The following is a 24,974-nucleotide window of genomic DNA, read 5'->3' as shown; positions in this document are numbered from 1 at the left end:
CAGCAATTGGTTGTCATGCCATCGTCTTTGAAATCACAGCAAAGCAATATCTTTAGAATGTTATCACAGTGAGGAGGTTACAAAGAAAAAATAACAAAAATACAGTTGTTTAGCACCATGCTGTCAGCTCACACACTGTTTCACATATAGAGTAACACTGTACTAGGTGACATAATGCTGTGCATAAAAAGCCTTAATTGAGTCTCCAAGTCCCTGTGCAAACATTTAGGGATGCTTGTTAAGCATCATGGAGTAATAATTGTGATTTATCCCCTGTCTGTAGTCATCATTTAGCCTTTTGCCATTACTAGCTTCGCCGTGACACAGGGGGCCTGCTTTCCTGTCATCCCCAGACCATCTGCCAGGCTAGACTATGCCAGCCACCTACCACCCTCGCATAACGCCCCATTTGGTTAGGCATCTGTGTACTTAAACGATCTGCCAACAAAGGATTACCGAATGTTTAAACAAGTCCTTCGATATTTAACAATATTCAAATGGACATCTAATCCCATGGTTGATGTTTGAGCTAGCACCAAGCTGACTGTGATCTGGGGACAGCCCATTTCAAGATCCCAAGGTGTTGATGAAACATATGAGAGACATCGACACTCCAAACAGAACCAGTCTCTGTATATGATTGGCTTCTTTGATCTGGTGAAAGAAGATTATCAGTTCGAGATTGATCAATGAACAAGGCAACAGACACCTATGGCACCTCTAAGCTTAATTAGCTCAGTCTCAATTTCTAATGGTAGAACAGACGATGTGTGCGAACAAAACGTTGTTGTCTATAAACACGAAAGACAACCTTAAGCAACTATCAGGGTAACCTCTTTCCTAACAGTGCCTAACACTTTTGGGGATTTTGTTGTCTTTTGAGCCCAAAAAAAGAGGAAAAGAGCAAAATTATCAGCTTCCACTGCCACTTTTTCTTGGTCGTCCTTTACAAAAAGAAAATTGTGTTAGTTAATCCTCTTATTCAGTCTCGAAACTTGACAGCATAATGTAATAGGAACATGGAGAAACCTATGTTGTTAATTTGTGTCAGCTCAGTAACCACAAACAAATTTAACTGGCACATTAATCTAATCATAAGGGACATAGTAACTGTTTACTGTCACAACAGATACTTGCGAGAAGCAGGCCAAACATAATCTTGCCTTTTCTTTCTCCTATAATGTCAGTCTACCATGCTGAGCCAAACTATTTCAACCAAATCAATCCAGACATCTATCCTCGTCTACACTGTTTTTCACCCTGAAGAAGAGCGTGTATAAAAAACGGCATCATGTTTACTGAACTTAATTACTAGTGCTTCACATTCTATGAGTGTGCATGAAAAAAAAACAACATCAATATACTGACAACAAATGGGAACACAGAACACATGGCTGTATTTACTGACCTTGCCCATTCGATTTTACTCAAGGTCAATACCTGCCAGATGCTTCATATAATGTAATGCTTCCTACGGCACAGTGTGTAGGTGTTTGAGCTGAGTAGCTTGTGCTCAGACAAATCTCTCCATAGTGCCATTACATTACATCAGTAACATCAAATTATTCCATCTCTTTTATTCAGAAGGCCTTTGCCGGAGTTATTCTAGATAATCATGTGTTCCCTAATGCTAATGGCTTGGCCGAATTCAACATCAAATTTTAACAAAGGCCAATGTTTGAAAGGAAATGAAATGCAGTTAAAAGCTGGTACAGTTACGTTTGTAATCAGCAATGTAAGCGGGACATCCACAGAATTTTCACCTGCTTTTAAGAAAATAGGAATGTACAATTGACGACAATAACTGATAAGTGTGTTGTTGGCATCTCAAGTAATCTTGTGGGGTCTGTCAGCTACCAAACAATGGGGTGTCCAGAATGAAAGCTAGTTTTAGGGCCAAAGAAAAATGGCGATAACGATGCCAAAAAAAATTCAAGATGACTACATCATTCTTTGGAGAAAAACAAGTGAGGGAGAAGAGATAAAAATGAATATACCACCTCCATTAGCTATGTCTTTTGGACAATAAATAGTTTGGGAGAGCTTCGTGGTTTCTGGAGCTGCAGCATTAAGAATCAGACATTTTCTTTACTAACCCTCCCTAGATTTACTATCGAAAACCAATTAAGTCTTTGGCGTGCCTGCATGCTCAAATGGGATTTTTGCAGTGAGTGAGAAAGGTCATCTGTCTCTTTACTTCTTTGCCTTTAGAAGGGTCCCTAAAATACACACACACACACACACAGACACACACACACTCACACACACTCTCACCCACCCACTCACAAATCTATTGCACAGATTTACAGAAGCTCCAGCCGCTGAAACAATCACACAAGCCAACCAATGTGCAGCACGTCCACCAGTCTCACCTTTGTAATTAATAGTGTTAGGAGCTGACTAGTGTGACCGAGTTTGCAATTAACCAAATTACCGAGAGCTACTCTCATAAGTCCTCCACACCGTGTTTTATGTTATGAACAGATGGATGATAACAGGAAGGTGGGAAACTTGGAGGAGATATCGATCACCCCAATTAAAGCTGAACAAATAAGAGATGAAAGAGGAGACACTCACTGTCGCCTGCAGCCATGTCTGGAAGTTTATTTAACTTAGCAATTACAGAGTCTGTTTCCAAAATGTAATATCTGGAGATTGAAATGATCAATGATCATTAGCATTGGTTCATTAGCGCTGCTCCATTAGCATCCAGATCATTAGGATAGTAAGGCAAATCAGAGTTTTAAATTAAAGTTATGAATCATTTGAGATACTTGCTTCCAAAATCATCAACTTTTTAAGGCAGATTGATTTCTCTAAAAATCTTTTACTATGAAAATGTTTCTGAAGCTGTGCCAGTGGAGCTTCAAATCGCCCACTCCATCAAATGGCTTACTGCAGATTGAGGAATATTTGAAGAACAAGCATTTAAGTTGTTCAGTCAAACTACCTTGAAAGCCAGACTGACACTTTTTAGCCAAAATACCGAGAAGAGAAGAGAAATGAAGAGTAGAGAAGAGAAGAGAAGAGAAGAGAAGAGAAGAGAAGAGAAGAGAAGAGAAGAGAAGAGAAGAGAAGAGAAGAGAAGAGAAGAGAAGAGAAGCGAGTTAATCAGTGGCTGGTGTGATCCTTCCTATGCTCACCTGTCAAATGGCAAGAAGATACCATGTGTCAGAGCACCTTTAGCTCTGTGTACATCATCTTCTCGGTGTGGTTTCCATGGTAACAGGCCCCTCAGACCAGTCATTACACTTTCATACTCACCTGCAAGGTGGGCAGTATATGAGCGAGTTTGTTCGCATGGGTATGGAGAGAGTGTGAAAGCCACTGAATCTGTCCACATAATATAATTCCATGTTTGCCAAGCATGTTTTTGACTGGAAAAGATATTTCCACTGATATGCAGGGATTTACAGATATGCTAGAACTACTGAATAAATACAACGTCATTTTACACACAAAAAATAACAACACGCCAGTCCTACACAGGCAGTCCTCAAAAGACTACTCAAGGAAGTCAAAGAGCAGCATGCTATGATGGTATTGATTGGGATTCATGCTTGATAGAAGGAAAAGAGCAGCTGGTTCATCAACAGAGACTCACTGGTTGTACTGCATGGAAGAAGAGCTTAATTTAGATTGGGATAAGTTGATAGTAATACTGCTAAAAAATAATCTTTCATTGGCTTATTCAGCAACCCACCATGACGTCACCCATTGGTTTGTTAAATGTAAACCTTAGGTTTCGCATTTTTGCCAGCGTCATCTCTTTTTTGTTAAACCAGTAATACCCATATTTGGATGAATCGGGGATGAGCCTGACTGAGAGCTTGAGGAAGCTGAAGACACAATATCTAAGCCCTAATGCATACTGTGCTTTATTACCTATTTAATTACAAATGGGAGCATTATTTACAAAATTAACATCATGCTGTAATGGAGAACAATTGGAGTAAAACCATGGAGACAACTAATGATTGTTTACTGATGATATAAATCAAGTGAGAAGTAGGCTCAATCTCTATTGATCAAGATAGAACCTTCTTTTTTAAACAAGCAGAGTCAGCACTTTGGCAACATTGGCTTTCTGTCTCTACGACCTTTCCCCTTCCCAACCAAAGCTACACAGAGTTCCTTTCTCATTTAAAAATAATCCACATATTAGTGTTGAGTAGGAAAACAACCACCCTAATTAAATGACAAAGTGGTGTGACAATAACTCTTAGGTACCAATTACTGTTGGTTGACTCTACAGTAAACACCTGTCCACCTGCACCAACAAACGGTACAATGATTAGTGGCAAAAAAAAACAATAAATGAAAAATTATTATAAAATGAATCCTATTTTGAAACATCCATTTAAAATCAGGTCAAAGATGTGTGGGTATACATCTACTTCTTTGTACATTTAAGTGTGGAATGACCTTTCTCTGCCTGGAGCAATGAAAATGGGTGTCTGTGTTAGCACCAATTTCTCTTCACAAACTAAACACAAAGTGACTTTCTGCTGGCAGCAGCCCTCTTCTCACGTCTGTGAGCTCTCGCCTTGACCCATTCTTATTTGATCAGCTCCAGTTCCAGTGGGACGACCTTTGCTGGGTTAACAAAATGTCACATCTGATTTCACTGGGGGCATCAAGTGACTTGGAGACAAGTGCCAAGTGCCACTGGAATAGACTGAAACCGGCACAGTGACTAAAGGGGGGTCATCCCGCGGCAACAGTCCAGCAATTAATTTGTTTCCACATGGATATATTTGAATATTTTTGTATTTCAGGAAGGAGGCAGCAAAATATTTAATATTCTTTCCCATGGTACGACTCAAGCATCCATCGATACAACCTGTATATGTACCGTGTATTGTCACCTTCACTTTTTTAATGTCACTTTCCTATCTAATCCATCTTTAACACTTCTCCCATTGTGTTTGTTGGTCTGTTTAACGCAGCTTTGTCTTCCTCTCCTGTTCGTGTATATCTGAAATGCTCCATAATTTAATGAGACTTTGTAATTACATGTAACCAATGATCTTCTCTTTCTATTTATTTGACACGACGCACAGTGCACCGAGTTGACTTAACGTAATACAATAACGGGGACAACTGAGAAATGTCATATATTATTGGATGTTACAGCTTGTTTATGAAGCTTTTAGCTGATCCATAAAGAAGGAAATCAAATTCATATCCTTTGTTCTGTCTTTTGTTCTCATCACTTCAAAGACAGAGTATCGACACATTCAGGAAGAACTTCTCCTTTCCTGGGTACATTCTTTGAGACATTATACCTGTTGTCCTGCTAAAGGAAGGGGCTTTACCTGCACAGGTGCACCATTGTGCTCCTTTTGGCCTTTTCACCAAGATAGTGATCTCTGGACCCATTCTGGTAATTCTCCCTCTGTGCTGACACAGCCCGTTCTGTTCATCACTGCCCAGTTTCCATTTCATCTTTTTGTTCATTCATTCATTCATTCTCTTCCCCATCCATCTTAGCCACAGCAGCTCGGTCTTGTATTAGCGGGGAACAGGCGCAGCGTCTGAGGTAGTCCTGAGAGAGAGAGTAGGCATCACCTTCGATTTCTCCATGAGCAGTAATGAGATGGCCTGCTTTGCACCAGGGGAATTCATCTGTGTGCAGGGAGAGCCTAAGTAATTGACTGAAGAGTCAAACCCAAACCTATCAGGTATCATCAAGCTAACCTTCTCCTTGCTCCTTTTTTTTGGTCTCTGCAACCTTTCCCATTCTCTACCTCCGCTGCTTGCCAGGAGGTTCCATCAATGGGTGACACTGATCAATTGCTTGTCTGTGATAACAAACGGTGCTGAATTTTCTCTTATGAAAATCAATGAGTCCATATAACCGTATATTTTAATCACCTCCTACTGCATGCTGTCATTTGCCCTGCGGCCAATCCTGCTGATGAAAACGATAGTCAATCTCTTCTAAACATATTGGCACTGACTGAATGGACTATTTGATTGAGAGTGCCAGACTGAAGAAGAGGGAGAGACCAATTACATTTCAAATACGCACAATACTCTGCACTTTAACTCCTTTTTTTTGCACTTCTGGTTAGACGCTAAACTGCATTTCGTTGTATTAATACTTGTACTGTGCAATGACAATAAAGTTGAATCTAATCTAATCTAAACCAGCAAGGAGGGAGATGGTACAATCCTAGATGTTGTGATGGCATGTTTATTTCAGTGGCCACCATAACACAAAGAGTGATGAGCATTATTGTGTTTGAGTGTTGTGTGCATTTGTGCGTGAATCCTGTCTAAAACGGGAGCATGTGGGAGTTCTCTCTCCAGACCTGTCAAGTGACAAAGTTTCATGCCTCTGTGCACTAAAATGTCTCTAAGCAGAGCTCGCTGGGGAAGACAAAAGGAGCCATATTTTACAACTTGCACTCATCCACAATGACTTTGAGTAAATATCTCCCTGTTTTCATTCAGTTGGTTGCACTGGAGAGGTTTACTCCACTCTAACGCGTCAATTTTTGTCTCAAATGTGAACATTTACTGGTAATCTTATTCTTCTGTAATAGTAAACTGAATATCCTTGGGTTTTGAGATAGGCTTTCTTTCAGTTATGGTCTAAAACTAATGAGTAGAATCAGTATTAATTAATCTCCTCAATTAGGTGATTAATCATTAGAAAACATTAACCCGTTCACTCTTGATGCTGAGTGCTTAGTTCACAGACCAAATGCAAAATGAAAAAGCTGCTGAGGATATTTGGTATTTCAATTCATTTTAATTTTGTTCTACTTTTTAGCATGGGTTGGTCATAATGGAAAAGCTAGCAAGAACAGGCCACACTTTCAAACAATACGCACCATGCCCTCAAAACACATAATCACACACTGTCTGACATCTGCTACAGAATGACTTTTGCGTGACCCACTCGCTAGCTTCTGGCTATCATCTCTGCTTTAGCGGCAGATGTCTCGCCGGCTGAAGGTCATACGCACCACGTCTCTCTATAGTTGTGGACACAATCCATTCCAAAACCCTTACCGTAACCCTAACCTAAACCAAATTATAAACCTAACACGAAAACCAAGTCTTAACCCTCAAACAGCCCATTGAATTTGTGAAGACCCTCAAAAAAGTCCTCACAACGATGGTATTGAAGCAAAAAGTGGCGCATGCAAGCACACACACACAGTCCCTAACCAGCTAAAAGAATCTACAGGCTATCAGTAAGAGCAAGATGTGCTGCCCATCTACATCTGTCTAAATATCATAGGTTAACTCTAATCCCTGAATGTCGGCCTCTAAGCAAGGATCAACTATTATTTCTTCTTCGACTGCAGGGGATCAAATTCAGCAGGTGAGACCACGGCTTGAATTACAATTCGTCTCCCTGGGACGTGGGCGATACGATGGTTGTAGGGGTTTGCACATATATTACATGGCTGTGTCTACAACACAAGCTCGTGCAGACACTATCATATCACTGTGAAAGAGTAAAGACACACACACAAACACACATTGTGAAAATCAATCTTTAACTCAGCTGAAACAAGGCTCAACTGAACTTGCTATAAATATTGCGTGTCAGAATGTCAACACCAGCTGAGGCGGTTAGATTCATCTCATTACATATCAAAGCTATTATTAGGTTATAGTTGGTGGGTAATATTAATATTAAATTTGAACTTGTGTTGCTTTTGAAGAATCTCCCCCGCGGTAAAGCAAAACCCTGAATGACAAACGCTGTAGACCGTGCAGCAAAGTTTCACACATCAGCAGAGGTCATATATCTTGACTGTCTATCAATCATTCTTCTACAAGTGCAGACACGTGTATCGACTGTATACAATGTGCAGCACAGCGCACAGAATACCAAGCATATTGAACTCATGTTACCTCATATTTCGATGCTTCCTCAGCTTTCCATCTTGTATCGCGGGGTCAGGTGATCTTACATCGATGCATTTGAAGAGCTGTCTCCCAGCTGGAGCCCTTACTGTGACCCAGTCCTTCCTCAAATGCTGACAGCACAGATGATGCACAAAATGTTTTATAAAAATCTGTTACTATTGAATTTATTTTCATATTTTAATTGTTTTTCCCCGAGCTGGTGCGTTGTGTCTTGCATTCCAAACACTGTAATGTATTTTAACGATGTGGCATCAACAACTTTTCAAAGGCACTTGTTCACAAAGCCAGAAATAAACGCCATCACATTGATAGTGCATGCTCTGCTTTATGGTCACTATCGATGTAATCACAGCAATAAACACGCTGATAACATGGCTGATTTCAATGTGCATAGAAAAAGGGTTTTAACAGAGGGCAGATCTAAACCCTTCAGTAGCTTTCTTTGAACTCGGAGGAGCTGTTAAGCACTTACTGCTGGTGGAGATAGAGCTTTAGCTGACTTTGTTGGCCAGACAGGACGGTGGTGATAATGGTCTGCCGGCCTCTCCCAGATCCTGTTACACTGCTGGGGACACACAGGCGGCTCTGTATTTAGCAGCAGTGCGCTCCGCTGCGAACCCAGACTGTAACGGCCGTTTGCTGCTTCCTCTCACCTCACAATAAACAATGTAGTATTGATTCTACTCTCTACATTTCCACAAATCTATCACATGTTAATTCATTATCTAAACAACACGGTTGGGGGTTTTGAGTCCTAAGGGCCCACAATTGAGCCATCTTGATATACTCGTGCACAGGACCCATAAAATGTAACATGCTCGAGCTCTAATAAACTTTCAAATGACTCATGTCCTTCATTTGGTGTTCCACCTAGATACTGTTGCTGCACAGTTGTGGTTACCATGCAGTTGTGAGTGATAATCATATGTGTCTCCGCTGATAACAGTGTCTGAATCTGTCCAGACAGTCTACCTTTGTAAACCATCCTCTGGGACGACACTCCAGAAATCAGTTTTCTCCCGTCTCAAAAGATTGAGATGAAACCTTTTGTGAAAGCCTCCACGGGCACACATACAGGTGAATGTGAGAAATTCAGCGATACTACAACTGTGAAAATCTTCTCTGCCTGTGTGTGACCATGTGAACTCACTACAGCCACTTCCCTCAGTCAGGCATCAAGTGATGGATAAACGATGCATTCCTTGTTTAACAAACACAACAACATAATCAGCGGCACATGCTGGAGCCGGATTAAGTTACCGCAGTCTGCCCTCCTACAGTGTCACCGGCAGCTGTGCTTGACGTCTTATTTCTAAAATTAAAAAAATGAAGTCCGCTGTACACAACACTGAATCAATTTTTCAATTCAAGATGTGTATTGCAGCCTGAACAACACAGGCAGTGTGCAGACACAGGGCATTACACAGGCAGATATCCGTTTGGCAGTCTGAGAGATGCAGACAATTTGTCCGTCAGACACCTATTGTAAGCAGCATGATGAGATGCTGATTACATTTTCCTCTTACCCGCTCCGCTAAGAACAATTTCTGAGGGAGAAGCAGACACACAGAGAGACAGTGTTAAATGATGCCCTTTCGTAGTGTGTGGAGAGTGCTGAATATGTTAGTCGCTCTGCAAAAGTGCAGAGATGTTGTTGGTTTTAGCGGTTTGGTTGGTGGAGAGCAGAGGGAACATGCTGTGCAGGAACAAGCTAATCGGCTAATTTAAGAGACAACATTAAAGGTTGGTTTGGAACAGTGGGGCCGGCTAGAAGAGCCAGGGGCTTTAACACATGTAAATCAGTACACTTAACTGTATTTAAAAGAACATGAACTGTTGATTAAAGTTTATGGTCTGCCTTCTGGCTGCCTTTTTCTACAGTTCCACTCCAGGTACAAAGTACACTTGCTGCCACTACCGTATAAAATGAAGAATACATTTTGCTGTTAAATTATTTTTGCATTAAATGAAATGATTTTAGATTAGGAACTGTTTAACATCATAATCGATCAATGGTTATGTATTTAAAATAAGGAAGGTGTCATTGTATTCTGTCTGGAAACTTGCATTTCAATAAGTGATATTGGATTTTTCTGACAATTAAAGATGAATTACTAAATAATAAATAATTTAAACGAAAAATATAGAAAAGAACCATAAATGTGCATCCCCCTGAAAACAAACACCAGGGCCAAATAGACACAGATAACACTTCCTGGTTACGAATGTTTATCACAGACTAGGTAGCAACGTGTTTGTGGATTCTACATCACTTTTTCTCTGCTTTGAATATGGAAAACTGTGCAGCTATTCATGGACATATGAAGAGGATGATTATTAGTGCTTCACTTTGCACAACAGACCTGATGGTGTGGGATCTGTTTCTGGAGCCACCCGTCAAAACGAAGGTTTTATCAGCCTGAATGATGATGAGGAGGACACATGCTAATTAGCAACATTAGCCTGAGCAGTCTAGAACAAAGGGCTCTGATCATGTTGTGCTTTGTCATCCTCAGCAGCGTATGTGGGGGATTTGTATTTATGCAGTGTGCATATATTGTGCGCTCAATGTGCACATAGTGCTGAGCATTGCTCTCTAATAAAAGTATTTGTGTGTATATGTGTGTCCTAACAGGGAAAATGCATGAATCATAACTGGGTAGCTGGAGCCTGTGGGCAGGGTGGCCTAAGTTCATCACAGGTCAGACGAACCGCCCCCACACGCTGCACTGAGCCAGATCCAAAGCACAGCGGCGTGCTTCAATTCTCAATGATGCTCAAAACTCAAATTTGAATACCACTCAAAGACAATGTGGAGTAACTCGAGCTGCAGAGGCCAGTCAAACCAGCCTTTTCATCTCGAGCCCATCTCAATCCGAGGAGGACGACATTACTCGGCCGAGAGGCAGGACTCTGGAGTGGCACAGTGAAAGCACTTCCGAGGCTTTTTAAGCAACTTGTCATTGCGGGTCCACCATCTCATCTCATCTTGGAAAGTGTGTTGTTTTTCCTTAACTTGCTTGAATGAATTAAAGCTGCTGAGAGCCCTTGAGTAGGAGCAGCGGGAGCAGTTCAAGCTTTAAACAGTCAAGGGCTTATAAATATAAATAAAAGTGATTCCACATGCAGAGTCAAAGTTTGAACTTTGGAAGAATACATTAATTGGTCTTTGGATCTACTTTCTCCTTATGTTACCCTGTCATGGACTTAGATGCAACCCTGAACAGAGTAAACTGAGACAACCTAATATTGAACACTTTCATTGATTTTCACAACTTTTAATCATGCTGCTATAAATGCTACTTTACCATGATATACACATTATTGTGTATTTTAAAGCAAACAACAATACAGTTGTGTTTTGAAATTTCTTTTGTTTAAATTACGATTATGTTTTTCAACAGTTTCAACAGTGCGGCTATAGCTCCGGAGAAAGAGCAGGTGGTCAACCAACCAGAAGATTCGGCGGTTCGATCCCAGTTGGGCAAGATACTGAACATCAAATTGCCACCGTGTGTATGAATGGGTGAATGGCAGAAGAAGAACTCTGCAAAAATGTTCAGCCTTTCTGCATTTCTATAAAGCTAAAGTTAACAAGTGCAGTGACCATTCAGACAAGTTCCTTAAGGCCTGTGAAGGAGAAATGCTTAAGGAGGAAGCCTCCAAAAGTGCCGTCCACTTCAAGCTACAAACGCCTGCTATAATCTGTGCTCCCCCCCGACATCTTCCTTTGACCTCACGTTTTATCTCACTCCTTTCATTCCTCTCATCCTTTCCTCACCTCCTGCAGTCCTGCAAAAGAAACACCCCTCCTTGCCTTTTCCTTCTCATCTCTCTGCTTTCTTTCCTCTCCCCTCCACATTGTCTGTAACCCCCACGCCTTCTCTCCTTCCCTCCTTCCCTGCTTCTCCTCATCTCATCAACTCCTCAGACACTGTGTCTCACTGGTGCTCCCATTACAATGCCCAGGGTGCATCACCGCTCCATCTCCCAGTAATGGATTTCCAATGCTTCGACCATCTTACCTGTCACGTGGCCATGTCTCCTCCCTGGGTAGCATCACTCTCCAAAGCTATTTAGAAATGCATGAATCCTCTCAGTGTTATTGTGCTCATTCCATCATTATTCACTCCCCAGATAGAGCAGCAGTGCGCGACCCCCACCTGCGTCTCGTGCGGCACCGCGTCAAACTGACTGCTGCTGTAGCAACATCACAAGATTGACTGGGTCCACACGCTATATAAAACATTATTTTGTGGGGCTGTATTATACGAATGCAGATTATTTTAACAATAATCATGGGAAATTAAATGTGAGAAAAGAATTTGTTTTTGTAATTGTACCAGGATGTGCAAAATTCCTTGACAGTTAGTGTTCCAGATAGAAAAAAAAAGTGTTTATAAATTCTTTGTTCATTGCTCACAATCCCCAACATTTTAATTAGCTGTGAAATCGTAATTTGGAAACCCTGCTCTGGTGTATTTTCTTGGGAAATAATCCATGTGCTGTTACTGTGTGGGTTTGTATTCAGTCTTGACTGTCGCTGGAGCTTTACTTTTGTTTTCCCATCGCTATGTAAAAACTATACATAATGCTGGGCTGCAAGGAGTTTCACACACACACATACACAAAGCTGCACACAAATCATGTCAATCAATTGGTTAAATGTCAGTCAATACAACCACCTGAACCCATTTCAATTCTCTCCACCGCAGAGTTCTTGGCTCGATGGCGGCAGACTGTGTCTGACTCATGGCCGGGCTCCTGCCCACCCATGCCTTTCATTTATGTGCAAAAATAAACACCTGCAAAACACATCATCACCCAAAGTAGCCCTAGTGCCCCCCTCGTTTCTTTCTATACGCTATTTATTGGGTTTATAGAGCTTCTAGGGACAAACAAGGGGAGACTTGTTTGTGAATCCATACATCTAAATACGTACGATTTCATATGCATACACAAGTACAGAGGCAGGGCAACAGACTCTGATAAGTAAATTGTGAGCTTACCTTTGGCGATTTGGTACACTTTCCATTTCGGGCATCTTTTATGTACGCTATGTCCAGTAGGTCTGTATCCTGTAAAAAAGAAGATGCACATATCGGTTAGTGTCAATAAAAGCTGTGTCCTAATTCAGGGGATGCCACTTTTGGGCTATGCGGGCTATGTGGCCAATGAAGGTGGTGGTCGTCGTGAGCCGCGAGGGCCTAACTGAAATGAAACAGTTAGTGGAGGATTTCATTTATCCCTCCATTACTGATGTCACTTGGTAACAGAGCTGCAGTTAGACATTACAAGGAAGTTTTAAAGCCCTTTTGTTAATTGTTTAGTTAAGTTGAGGCCTTCCTGTCCAAAAGGAAGCACAATAAATCCTGAGATATGTTGGCCCAAGATGGATCAACCCTTTGGAGCCTTTATTTCTTGTTTCTCATTTGGAGGAGTCTGCCAGGTCACGTCGCTGTGACACATTCAGTCTTCAAAATGCATCCTCCTAAGGATGCGGCCACTGAATTGATACCCACCTCGCATTAACAAGTGTTAATTCAAAGGCTTCAAAGACAGTTTAGAAGATAAAGACATGCATTGCCCCTGGGAGTGGCTCTCTCCCTATACAAACAAGTACCAAAAAAAACACCTGTGTCTGAAGGTATTGTTTGTTGTGCACGTGTAAAAGACTACAAGTGTATAGGGATAACTTAAGCCTCAATAGCACACACCACGTTGGAGTCATTCAGTTCAGACTTATGCAATGCTACTGACAATGTTCCCTGCAAAAGAGTTATTGTAATAAAATTCCCATGTTGCCTCATGAACTGGCAAAATGAGCACTTTGCTCCCCACAGCATAAAGACTGAAAAATAGTTTTCGGAACACTTCCTCATAAAATCAGGTACTCTATTGAAAATACATGGTGCTAATTGTGCTTCATGACAGTTGACAGCCTCATCTGCAACACGCCACTGGAACCACTTTTGGCAATGAATAAAAAAAACTGTACACAATGTTCTGCTGCTGCAGGGTGCTCTGCTTTAACACCTCGCCCCAGCTTGGCCAAGCTCAGCTGTTTGCATGGTTGTCAAATAGCAGTGAGACCTCACAAGGCCGTTTGATGAAGTCAAATGAAATGAGAACAACATGAATATCCTCATTAGGATTTAACCAAAAAGTTAAGTAAGGCATTTTACACAAATGGAAACCTTGGCTCCATTGTTGATTCATTATTGATACAGCAGTGTGGGAAGCAATGCCGGTACTTCTTATTCCATCTCACAGTCCCAGCCTTTAGACAACACAATATAGTGATGCAAAGTGGGACAGAATCCAAATCAATTGGATTTAAGTATTCACATTAATGTGCATAGAGCCTAACCCCCCTTCATTGCTTCTTTCTAAATCATTTCATTTTTGTCTTTTAATCAAAGTCCAATCAGGATTTTGTCAAACTTCCTTTCAGCGATCTGCAGTATACCTCTCCCTGTAACCTGCATGCCAATATAAATATATACAAAATGCAATTGCACAGGAGGCCCCTGCTGTCTCCTTTCAGTCACCACATCCCTTTATCAGTCTGGAATATCTCTCTCTCCATCGCTCTGATGGAGCCAGGACATGATGTGGAAAATTAACCAGAGTGAACTCTGTGTCCACTCAGCATTATCTGGAGAGACAAGGATTGCAGGGGCTTGACTCAATTTCCAAACGCCGCTATCTGACAATCTCAAGGCCATGAGGCTGCTGGAAAACTGCAGCAGAAAATGTGTTCTCCTTATCCACAAATCCATACCCCCATACACCCTGACCTTATTGGATTATTTTCTATTTTAATTCAGAATAAAGTTTTCATGGCTGTTCTATGTTTGCTTTTGTCTTCTTTGAATTCAACTACCTGTGAAAGTTGAAAACTTATTTCGAGGTGTGAGGATGATAATTGCATATTTAAATCAACAAAATCTGAATAAGAAGGAAATTGAGATCAGCACTTATTGTACTCATAAACGTAAATATTGGAAATAAATATTAGCAGAAAGGGGTCATAAAAATGTTGCCAGATCGCTGCAGTAGACGCAGAGATACTGTGTTCATGTAGAGGCAGAAATTAAAGCCATTTATTTCATGGCTGCTGTGCCCAAGGTTCGATGTTTGAAAAGAGAGAGCCTCTGAGTCAAAGGTCAACGCCTACATTGGGTCTGTAAATGCCTGCTTTTGAAGTAACTCTAGAGAGACGAAACGCCACATGGGGTCCTGGAGGAACAGCAGGGCTTCAGGAAGCTGCTCGCTGATGTGGTCCCTTTCCTCTGTGCCCTCTGGCCCCGCACAGTTAACGCAGCTCGAAGCTCGTTCAACGTCATCGGTTAAGTGTTAACCTACAGAGCCTCTTTAAAGGTAAAGCAAACAGCCTGCGTGGTTGACAGGCTGCCTGCACAGTGTGTGGCTAAGGCGAGACACATGTAGCCATTACTGTAACCTCCAACTGACTGAGTCAGCATATGCACCGGGGAGCATTGGCTAACTCATTGTGCCAAAAGTTGATGGAAATGACATTTCATTAATCTTGACTTGGATTTATGATAACTCTATCATAAATGAGTAACTCTACGTCAACGCTGCAGAGTTACTTGATTAAAGGACCTTCTCTCAGTCAAGCAGTCCCATCATTATTTCTCCTGATTAATTTATCTCATTTATTTCAAATGAGATATAACGTTCTTTATCTGTTCATGTCTGTCATTGTTTATTATTGACAACAGTCCATCCTGTTCTTCCCTCTTTTATTTCCCCTCTTCTGTGTGCATCAGAACCGCAAGTGGGGATTGTCCACTTTGCTAAAGCCTATTAAGATCTACTGCACGTCCAGGAAGCAGGCAGGGCCGGCGGGAGAGAACTACAGAAATTAATGAACGTGCTTAACCCACACTGGCCCCGGGCCCTGTTTTTTCTGTGCCTGTTTGTCCATTGAGCCGCTGTTCGCACAACATCTGCAAAGTGCTGCCTTGCTTTTAAAATTAAACCCATTAATTTTCCACATTTCAAGTAAGGAGGGCAGTGTTGATCTGAAAGTTCAGGAAATTCATCCTTGATCTGAGGATCGTTTGTTGTCAAATGTGCCTCTGCTTCATACATTTAAAATAAATCGGACTAACGCCATTTTGTCCTTCCAATAGGAAAAAATAACCTGTTATGAGGTGGTTTGTTTGTACAATGGGGTAAAATAAATTCAGCTGTTGGTTTTACAACAAAGGTACAAGCGAAAGGGGATGTGCTGGTGAAAGGAAAGGGAGATCGAAGGTTAAGGAAACGTTGAATGAAAGGAATCATCGAAGAAAAGTGGCGGTGGGGGAGAGTGACAGCCACAGGTAGGCTTGTTCATTTACCAGCCTCTGCGTTCACAATGGATGCGTACTCCACGGGGGCTGAGAAATGTAGAGGAACACAGAAATTAAAGGCAAGAAACAATAGATGTCCTTGAGAGAGGATTGCCTCGTCTGTTTTACCAGAGCCAGAGCGGGGAAAACATTTTTCAGGAACGCTCCATTTTGACAATAATAAAAATGTAGAGAGGTATAATTTTTTATATTTGTATAATGACAAAGGAGGGATGATTTGTTTTTACCTGCATGTCCGTGTCTTGAATCAGGCCGTGGCCAGTCAGAGGCGGTTTGCTTACCAGACAACTGACTAGCTGCCGCTTCGTGTCACAAGGTCATACACACTATACTGGTATAACATGTCAGAGTGGCCTACTAAACCTTGCACGCCCTCCCCCCGCACCAAAATAAGCAGTTGTAAATACAGAACTGTTTTGGAAGCCAGGGCTGACTCTATCTGTGCGTGCAGCAACACAAGTTAAAAATAAAACGGAGGGGAAATGGGTTTTATGTGGTGCATGGCTAAATAAAACCACTACATAACCAATCAAACGGCTGCGTTCTCTATGCACAGGAGCATTCAAAAGCCCACTGCCTCAGGGTCAGACGATGCTGGGCATGGATGTGTCCCCCTAATCATAAACAGAGCTATTACTTATGTGGACAAAACACGCTCCAGCTGCACAGGTGCTGTGCCGGCGCCTGTAAGTGGCCCTCCAGTAACACCCGGCTGCCAGGAAACGCACACTGTTACGGGGGGGGGGGGGGGGGGGAATGGTTCGTGGAGAGCTGTGCTTGAACTCGCCTGAGAGTCGCATCCACTCTGCTGCTCCACTCATCGGTTCCTATGGAGCAACTCTAGCAGCCCCTCAGTGATAAAGTCACAAACATCCTCACCTAAAGTGGCCGAACTAAAGACAGAGCGGGTGAAAAGGGCCGCAGACAAAAGAGAAGTGAGCAGAATGGTCGTGTGTAGCAGGAAAGTAGATGTTGCATGAGCATTTGTGCAGATAAATGTGTGTGCAACCTCTAAAGACCTTGCACTGAGGGTTTAGGCTACAGTTTCTCTACCAGTTGCCTCAGATGACTTGGTATCCAAACAGTACATGATATATATTTTCAATTATTTCCATGGATTTAACACTATTACACAGTGTGAATCTCAGAGTGTCAGTAAAAGTGGGAAAGAAATGAGCTGTTGCCTGCAACAAATGCCCTGATCCCAATTGGGGAGCCTGGCATTGCCACAAGGCTGCCTGAGGGTCCATTTAAACTGAGCTACTAATTCACTGAGCTACTAATTCACTGGTTTTCATCCATCCCCCTCGTTCCATGTATCCACTTCTCTCCCCGTTCCTCTGCAACATCAAAAAACTAGAATTAAATCTTCAATGATTCAGTGCTGTCATGAGCAACCAATAAAGTAGAAATTTCTCCCCACAATGTGAATAATATTAACTCAAAGAGGATATAATCCAGGATAGTTATATTTTCTTACTCTCATGTGAACTAAGGGAAAAAGAAAATGGACATAAATAAAATTACAGTTGTGTAGCGTTGTTCTGAAATGCCAACTTTGAAGAAAATCTTGGAGAATCAATTATCAGGCTGCTTGCTGATCCCAATGAGTGATATCATTAGCAGTATTGCAGACAGGCCAAAAAGATTAAAAAATATGTGAAAGCATTGCAATATATAACTGTAACTTACTAGGAACTTCTAAAATTTACTTTATCCACAATCTCTATTTTTGACATCCCCCTGGTCCATTTTAATTTGCCATCTCAGTTAAGAAACTTTGAGGGGGACTGGGAAATATAAGATCAAGGTCAAGTGTTGCTTTGGATCCTCTGTGCCAAGCTACTGTCTCTTGAAATGACATGATACTTTCATCAATTTCCCTGTTTCAAATTTGTTTTCAGAAAGTGCATGGGTGAAGGTGAGTGGAACGACTCTGGCACTTTGATAAATCAAACTTCTTCTGCTTCTGCATTTTGGCAGAATAGATGGTTGTTGACTGCAAATTCACATGGTGTCTCCAGGTGTTTGTGAACACTGATTACACTGATAAATTGCACCACCGTGCTCTGCTGTCAGAATGCATACCTGCTATGTGACTGTTACCCAAATCTTGACTGCTATACAAAATGTGCATTCTCGCAAGGGTACAGTCCTCTACCTCAGCTGTTTCTCGAACCTGCCATCATGTTGGAGCTAAACAGATTTTTTTTCCCCCCAGCGTATCTGTTTAATGGCAAATTCTGCTGTAATGTCCCCAGCTTTTCTCAAGCTTTGACAAACACATCTCCTCCCTTGGTCCAGGGACTGCCACCAAGCATCTTAAAGCAGCGATGCATAATACTCCAGCTGAATCTGCTCAGAATGTCACAGAGACATTTAAAATTTAAAGGATGCGAATGCAAGGGGAGATGTGTCACAAGAGAGCTTGAATGATAATTTGGTCGACGCAGTGTTGTAGAGTTTAATGTACTGTATAAGGGTAGATGTTTTAGGTGCTTTTGCAATTTCTGTTTTTATGTCCCTTGCACCAGATGCCCCCGGCCCCCCACGCTTGTCTTTCCATGTCTTACTTTTACTGTAAAAATGTGGGACATGATCATCCCAGAAGTACATTTTTTCCACTTCATCTTTCAAAAAGCTTTCCTTTGAAACAGGAAGTTCTTTCCCTGTTTGTTCATTTGGCCTCGATCCTTCCATCCTTCCACCCATTTATTATCAATACCACTTATCCTTGGCTTTAAGGGTCCCAGGGGGGCTGGAGCCAATCCCAGCTGACATTGGAACACCATGGACCGGTCACCAGCATATCACAGGACCAACATACACGGACCAACAACCATTCACACTTACAGACAATTTTCAATTGGCCTGTGCATTCTTATTTAGTTAGTGATGATATGTGGTCTATCTCACTTTATCAGACGAGGGACAGTATAGAGGTGATAGAAATCAAGGGAAGACAAAGATGGGGGAGGACATGCAACAAAGGTCTCCAGCCTGACAAATGAGGGATTGTTGTCATTACACGGTCAGCATCTTAAATCTCCTAAAGCCTGAAACATGCTTCTGCGTTTTCACGGGCCCGTAAGCGCAAGAGCCCTTCCGGGTCCCTTACGTGCTTATGTATCCCTCCTTACGTGCTGACGGGTGTCGACCCCCTTTTCTAAAATTTACGGCAAAGCTCCGCAAGCTCACTCAGCCCGCAAGGCTGTGATTGGTCTGCTCTACATCCCTTCTGGGGCTGCGTTTCCGGTTTCATGCGCCATAACACCGGCAGAAATCACGGAAGATTTAGAAGAACGAATATGGACCAAATAGAAGAGCACTTGGCAGAAGATATCCGATGGTATGATCACTTGTATAACCTGTCACTGACTGGCGGATTTGTCCGCCAGAAAAAGGCTACGAGGAGCCGCAGTGGCTATGTAAATAAACAATCGACGAAGAAGAAAGAAGGCGTCTCTAAGGTCGTCTCGACAAAAAGCATTACTCCGCCTAGTGTTCTGGCGCGGAATTGCTTTGTAAGACGCGCAACGGTTGGGGAAGCATGAATGAAAACGAGTCTTGCGCCACAGCGGCGTGAAAAGACGCAGACGCAGTCGCAGAAGCATGTTTCAGGCTTGAGGTGTCAGCAGGGCCCCAGTCTATGTATGTTTGACAAGCTCTGCTTTAGTTTGCTTTAAAAAATGCCTCTGTAACAACTTCAAAATGTAACTCTTCTCTAGGTAAATTATTGGGCAGAGAGCATCTGATGATTTGTGCATATTTGCTACCATCTTGCCTCAAATTGGGATCAAGCCAGTCTTGCATACACAGTAATTAATTCATTTTGCTTGGTTTATCAGCAGGACCACTCAAACATTACTGAACTCATTTACATGAACCGTGTGGAAGGGGCATGATGATCGACTGCATATAACGATACACATCCACCTTCTTCTACTGACAGACATGAAGCCAAAATACATGGACACTATCATTTTGTGCATTTGGGGCCATATTTGTGACCTATACTGCAGCCAGTCACCAGGAGGTGATCAAAATGATTTGGCTGCACTTGGGGAGAAGACATTCTCCCCAAAGTTTTTAATTACGGTCTTACAGGCATAGATATATATATATAAAGACTAGATTTCTCGTCTGCGTTGCCGGCCAACGGAGTTGAAGGTCCGCACATGGTGGCCGTCCTGCCACAGGCGGCTCGCCCACTCACAACATTGTGTTGGTAGTGGTACATGTACTTTTTAAATAAAATAAAATAAAATAATTTTTGATGTATATTTGTAAAGGGAAATCTTGTACCTATTTTAGAACATAATTCTATTTTTTAGAAAATAACATAATTATTCATAAGTATGCAGTGTCATAACTTCATCTCTGACGTTTATAACAAACCAAACTGTTTAGAAATCGGTTGAAAATTGAGCAAGTTATGGTTATTTAAAAAGTACGAACCACCACCAACACAATGTTATAAGTGAGCAAACCGCCTGTGGCAAGATGGCCGCCATGTTCAGACGTTCGACTCCGTTGGCCGAGACATCTAGCCTTTATATATATATCTATGCTAACAGGCATGACCCAAGGAAGAACCCATTACATTTTTGTGTGGGGTTAAATAAATGGATCCAGGATTTTGTTTACTTTCACTGACCTGGCAAGATAGTATGACCATTCCAAGAACCCTTCCGGTGCACTGGCTTTGGTCTTATTCCCCCCCCCCACACACACACACACACACACACACACACATCATTTGTGTGCATCCTGTCACTCTGCATTGTAAACAAAGATTTCATTGGTCCTTTAGTCACTTGATCACTGGGACAAACCTTCCCGTGTTGCAACCTTCAAATCAAGTCCCATTACTGTAAAACCTCACTGCTTGTTAGTGAGCAGAGTCTGTCCCCTTTGACAGCAATTACTACACAGGCTGCTCAGACAGCAACAATGTGGTGTGCAGGCTTTTTAAAATAGAAGTAGGGAGAACACAGCAGTTAATGTAGTGAGGTTAACATCGAAGCAAGTTGTGGAGAAATTATTATTCAGAATATAAGATTTAATTTAAACGATTCAGGGATTGTCTACAAATGTATCTTGTCAGATTTACAGGCACACGGATTCCTACATGCTTTCTTTGTGTTGGAACAGGCCTGTAGAAATGCATGCATAAACACAAGTCTTAAAAAATACAAGTTGAGTAACAAATATGTGGCATCACCCGACGTTGGTAATCTGTTTTCATAATGGGACAGATGGAGGAGAGGACACAGGGAGTAGAGGTCACTAGGAATGAAGGGGAAACAAGGAGAAAAGGCAGCAGGGAAGAGGTGAAGGGATGAAGGAAAGAGTATGTAGAGAAACACACTGAGGCCGAGGTTTGGAGAAGCATGGTTGCGGCTGATAGTCGCTATCAGCAGAGGACACGCTTCGCAAAACAGCCAACACAGAGATAAAGGCTGCAGGGTTCTTTGTTCTATAGTACGGTGTAGTGACTATAGAGGTTACTGTTACTCCACATTGAGTCGAAATTCATTCAGTCTAGACATGGGTGCTGCATCAGGTAGGCCACGCTTTGGCAGCATCGATGACTGCATTACTACACTGGTCAAAAACAGATTCTGCTGCTCTGATGGTTTCTGATCAGCCACACTTAGAACTGATCTTTATAAAAAAAAAAAAAAATGCTGAATTAACATTTATTTTTCTGGATAAAGGGGGATGCCACCGCCTGCAAAAAGGAAGTAAAAAAAAAACTCTGTGGTGTGTGATAATCTGTGGGAAGCACATCAGTGTGCACATGTTTAAATACGTGACTCGTGGACTCTAAAAGGAATCAACAAACACAAAGTAAACATCTGTCCTTATAACTTCTGATTAATGTCTGTGTTTATTGTTAAAATTTAAAGTGAGCACATGTCAGCAGGAGTGGAGGGAGGACGCCCTGATTCCGAAGAATCAGTGTTTATAATTATGCAGCGGCAGGACGTTGCAAACAAATTAACGTTGCGAAAAACATGAACCGATTACGTTCCATCTCTGCATCGATGCAGAATCATCTGGTCCGGATCGCGATGAACAAAAACCAATTAATATCTCCTCATTGAGTATGGTAGTCCAGACTCACACACACACAAACGCTTATAATCATAACTCTATCGGCATATACACACACGTCTGTGCACATAAACGCACAAACTCCAAATTGTCGTCACTATCATCCATCTGCAGTGTCTGCTGTGCTCAGTCAGTGTAAACACTCGGAGACTGAGAGCGATGATGTGACTGGTTCGTCAGCTCACACCGGTCACCATTTTCCTTGGAGCGTGCTGGACCAATTTAAATCACAGACACACACATACACAGACACAGACACGCATTCACACGCAGTGACTGATGGAGTGTAGTGACGGATACTGGAGGGAGTGCACTCCTCTCTGATAGATAACAGAACTGAGTGGGATGACAGAGAAAGCAAAGCTGCTTCCCTCATCTGCCTATCATCCTCCCTTCTCTCTCTCTCTCTCTGTCTTTGTTATGCCTCTGGCTGGATTTTTACCCTCCCCCTCCTCCCTCCGTCCCTCTCTCACTCTGTCCGCTCTTATCCATCTCTTTCTGCGCTGCCTCAGACAGCCACCCCCCTTTCCTGCTCGTCCCACCTCTGCCTCCTCTATTTTTCCTCATCCACCTTTCCTCCATCCTTTGCTTCCCATCTGCCTGCATCTCAAAAGAAGCTCTGTGGTTGATGGATGACGGTTCCCAACTTGTCTGGTCTGATCCCCTGCCGACATGCAGGCACGCGAACACACCACCCCCCCATCCCTTCCACCTTCCTCTTCAGTCCTTCCACCTCCAGTCCATGTAACTCTGCTCCTCTATGTGTGTGCCTTCCTTCAGGCAAACTGTGAATGGCTCTTCAGGATCTGCTGCAGTGGAACATCTGAGATCAAACTCGCACGCATGCAGGAATGCATCACACACACAAACTACTTCGACCAAGGCCAAAAGTCTATTTAAATGCAATCAAGTTGCACCAAATGTCCCTTCCTCACAGAAATCAGTCCCTGTATTTATCTGATTTATTTCATCAAGATCTATGACTTATTACTTGGGAAATTGTAAAAAAATAAACTCTCTATCTCGCAATGCAAAAACAATTCTCGATCAGCCCCTTTGTCCAGATCCTCCCGAAAATGAACGCCGTTCTTGCTTGGCCAATGTTCAAACCCTCCAAAAAGATGCATGGACTTCCATTCAGTGGTTTTTCTGTAGTTCTGCTGACAAAGGAATGAACCAACCAATTGTGTTATAATGCTGATTTTCTTTTTCTTGTAAAAAATGGTTTATTTCCGTTGCAAATGTTCTTTGGTTGACTACAGCCTGACAGAATCCTTCACAATTTCACAAGAAATTAATTCCTGGTGCTCAAGCAATGGATAAAAGGCACATCTGACCACATCACATCTCAGTGTTCTGGGCTGAAAGTGATCAATGTGCCTGTGTGGGCTTGTGCTGGAACTCTCCACTGAAGTCCTTAGAGAATCACTGCCAGCGGCACATACAGCGGCTGCTCTGGCTCTCATATTTCACATCACCTCATTTAGACACCTCCTAAGAGCAAGTCATGGTCCCTTTGAAGTCAAGACAAAGTGGTTAAGAGAAATGCACTTTTCTCTTTCTTTGTGGAGGCAGAGCTCTTTGTGTCCGCCTCTCTGTGTCTCTTCTGCAAGATCCTTCCTCAAACACTCTCTGGTTATCCTTCCTTAGCCCTCATCACTTTAGATTTCCTCTTAGATTTCGACAATGAGAACAAGTACAAGTAAACACTCAACACACCAGTGGGAGGGTGAGATCACATAGACGACGGATAAATGGCAAATCTAGAAACGCATGACTTGCTCCATCACAAGCATAAACAGAGAATATATCTTTAATTTAAGCAGCTTTTAGCCAAAATATGTCCAAGATCTTCTGTAGATCTTGTTACATGTTAGAAATATGATTGCTGCAATTTGAATAAAAACTGTAACAGATACTCTCAGTTTGTCCAAATGTTTTAGAGGGCTGGATATCTTCTCTTCTGCATTTTATTAGTGCGGTTATCCACTGCTCGAACAATAGGAACAGGGATCAAAGACAGGTTTTCTTGTTTGTCATTTTGATTTGACTGCCAAGAGATACTGACGGCTGCTATTCGGAAACACTTTTTGTCAAGCCTATAGAGCTGTGTATGACAGAACCCTCCAAGCTGAAGTATTTAGGGTACAGACCGTATAAGGCTGAGCTTTAACTAGTTCCTCCTGGACATAGGAACCAAACAATTCATCGTACTGCTTGTACCACACACTTCTTGTTACATATGGTCTTTCCACTCATGAGGCATAACTGCAAGAGCACAGACTATCACGTCTGTGACAGGAGATGATCGCCAACTGGTAAATCCAAAACAAAACCACATAAATCAGCCACCCAATTAGTGTATCGCATCAGACAGGTCGATTCATCTGGCAGGCCCTACTCACAACCCACAGTTACTATAGAGCCATTTGCCTTTTTATTCTCTTTCCTGTCAAAGAAACCAACGGCAATTAAGTGTGTTTGTCAACAGGTCCTAAAAGCGTTTGACACAAATAACAGGCCACAGACGTAAAGACGAGAGCGAAGAGCAAACCATGAGGCCGGAAAGTGGAGGCA

At 42.2% G+C, this 24,974-nt stretch overlaps 1 protein-coding gene across 3 annotated transcripts in view; it reads right to left on the bottom strand.

The window, feature by feature from the left end:
• The window catches only part of plcb1l (phospholipase C beta 1-like), a 108,370-nt gene that overhangs the window by 61,651 nt on the left and 21,745 nt on the right, over nucleotides 1–24,974 (bottom strand). For all 3 annotated transcript variants that reach the window (XR_009924608.1, XM_062411828.1, XM_062411827.1), the window contains exon 3: nucleotides 12,903–12,971. Coding sequence is in view for 2 of the 3 variants with exons in the window: in XM_062411828.1 (XP_062267812.1) it covers nucleotides 12,903–12,971 (69 nt within the window). In the remaining variant the exon portion in view is untranslated. The remainder of the gene's footprint in view (nucleotides 1–12,902; nucleotides 12,972–24,974) is intronic.

The sequence above is a fragment of the Platichthys flesus genome, chromosome 18 (genome assembly GCF_949316205.1).
Source record: "Platichthys flesus chromosome 18, fPlaFle2.1, whole genome shotgun sequence".
Lineage (NCBI taxonomy): Eukaryota > Metazoa > Chordata > Actinopteri > Pleuronectiformes > Pleuronectidae > Platichthys > Platichthys flesus.
This window is presented reverse-complemented; position numbering and strand designations above follow the sequence as displayed.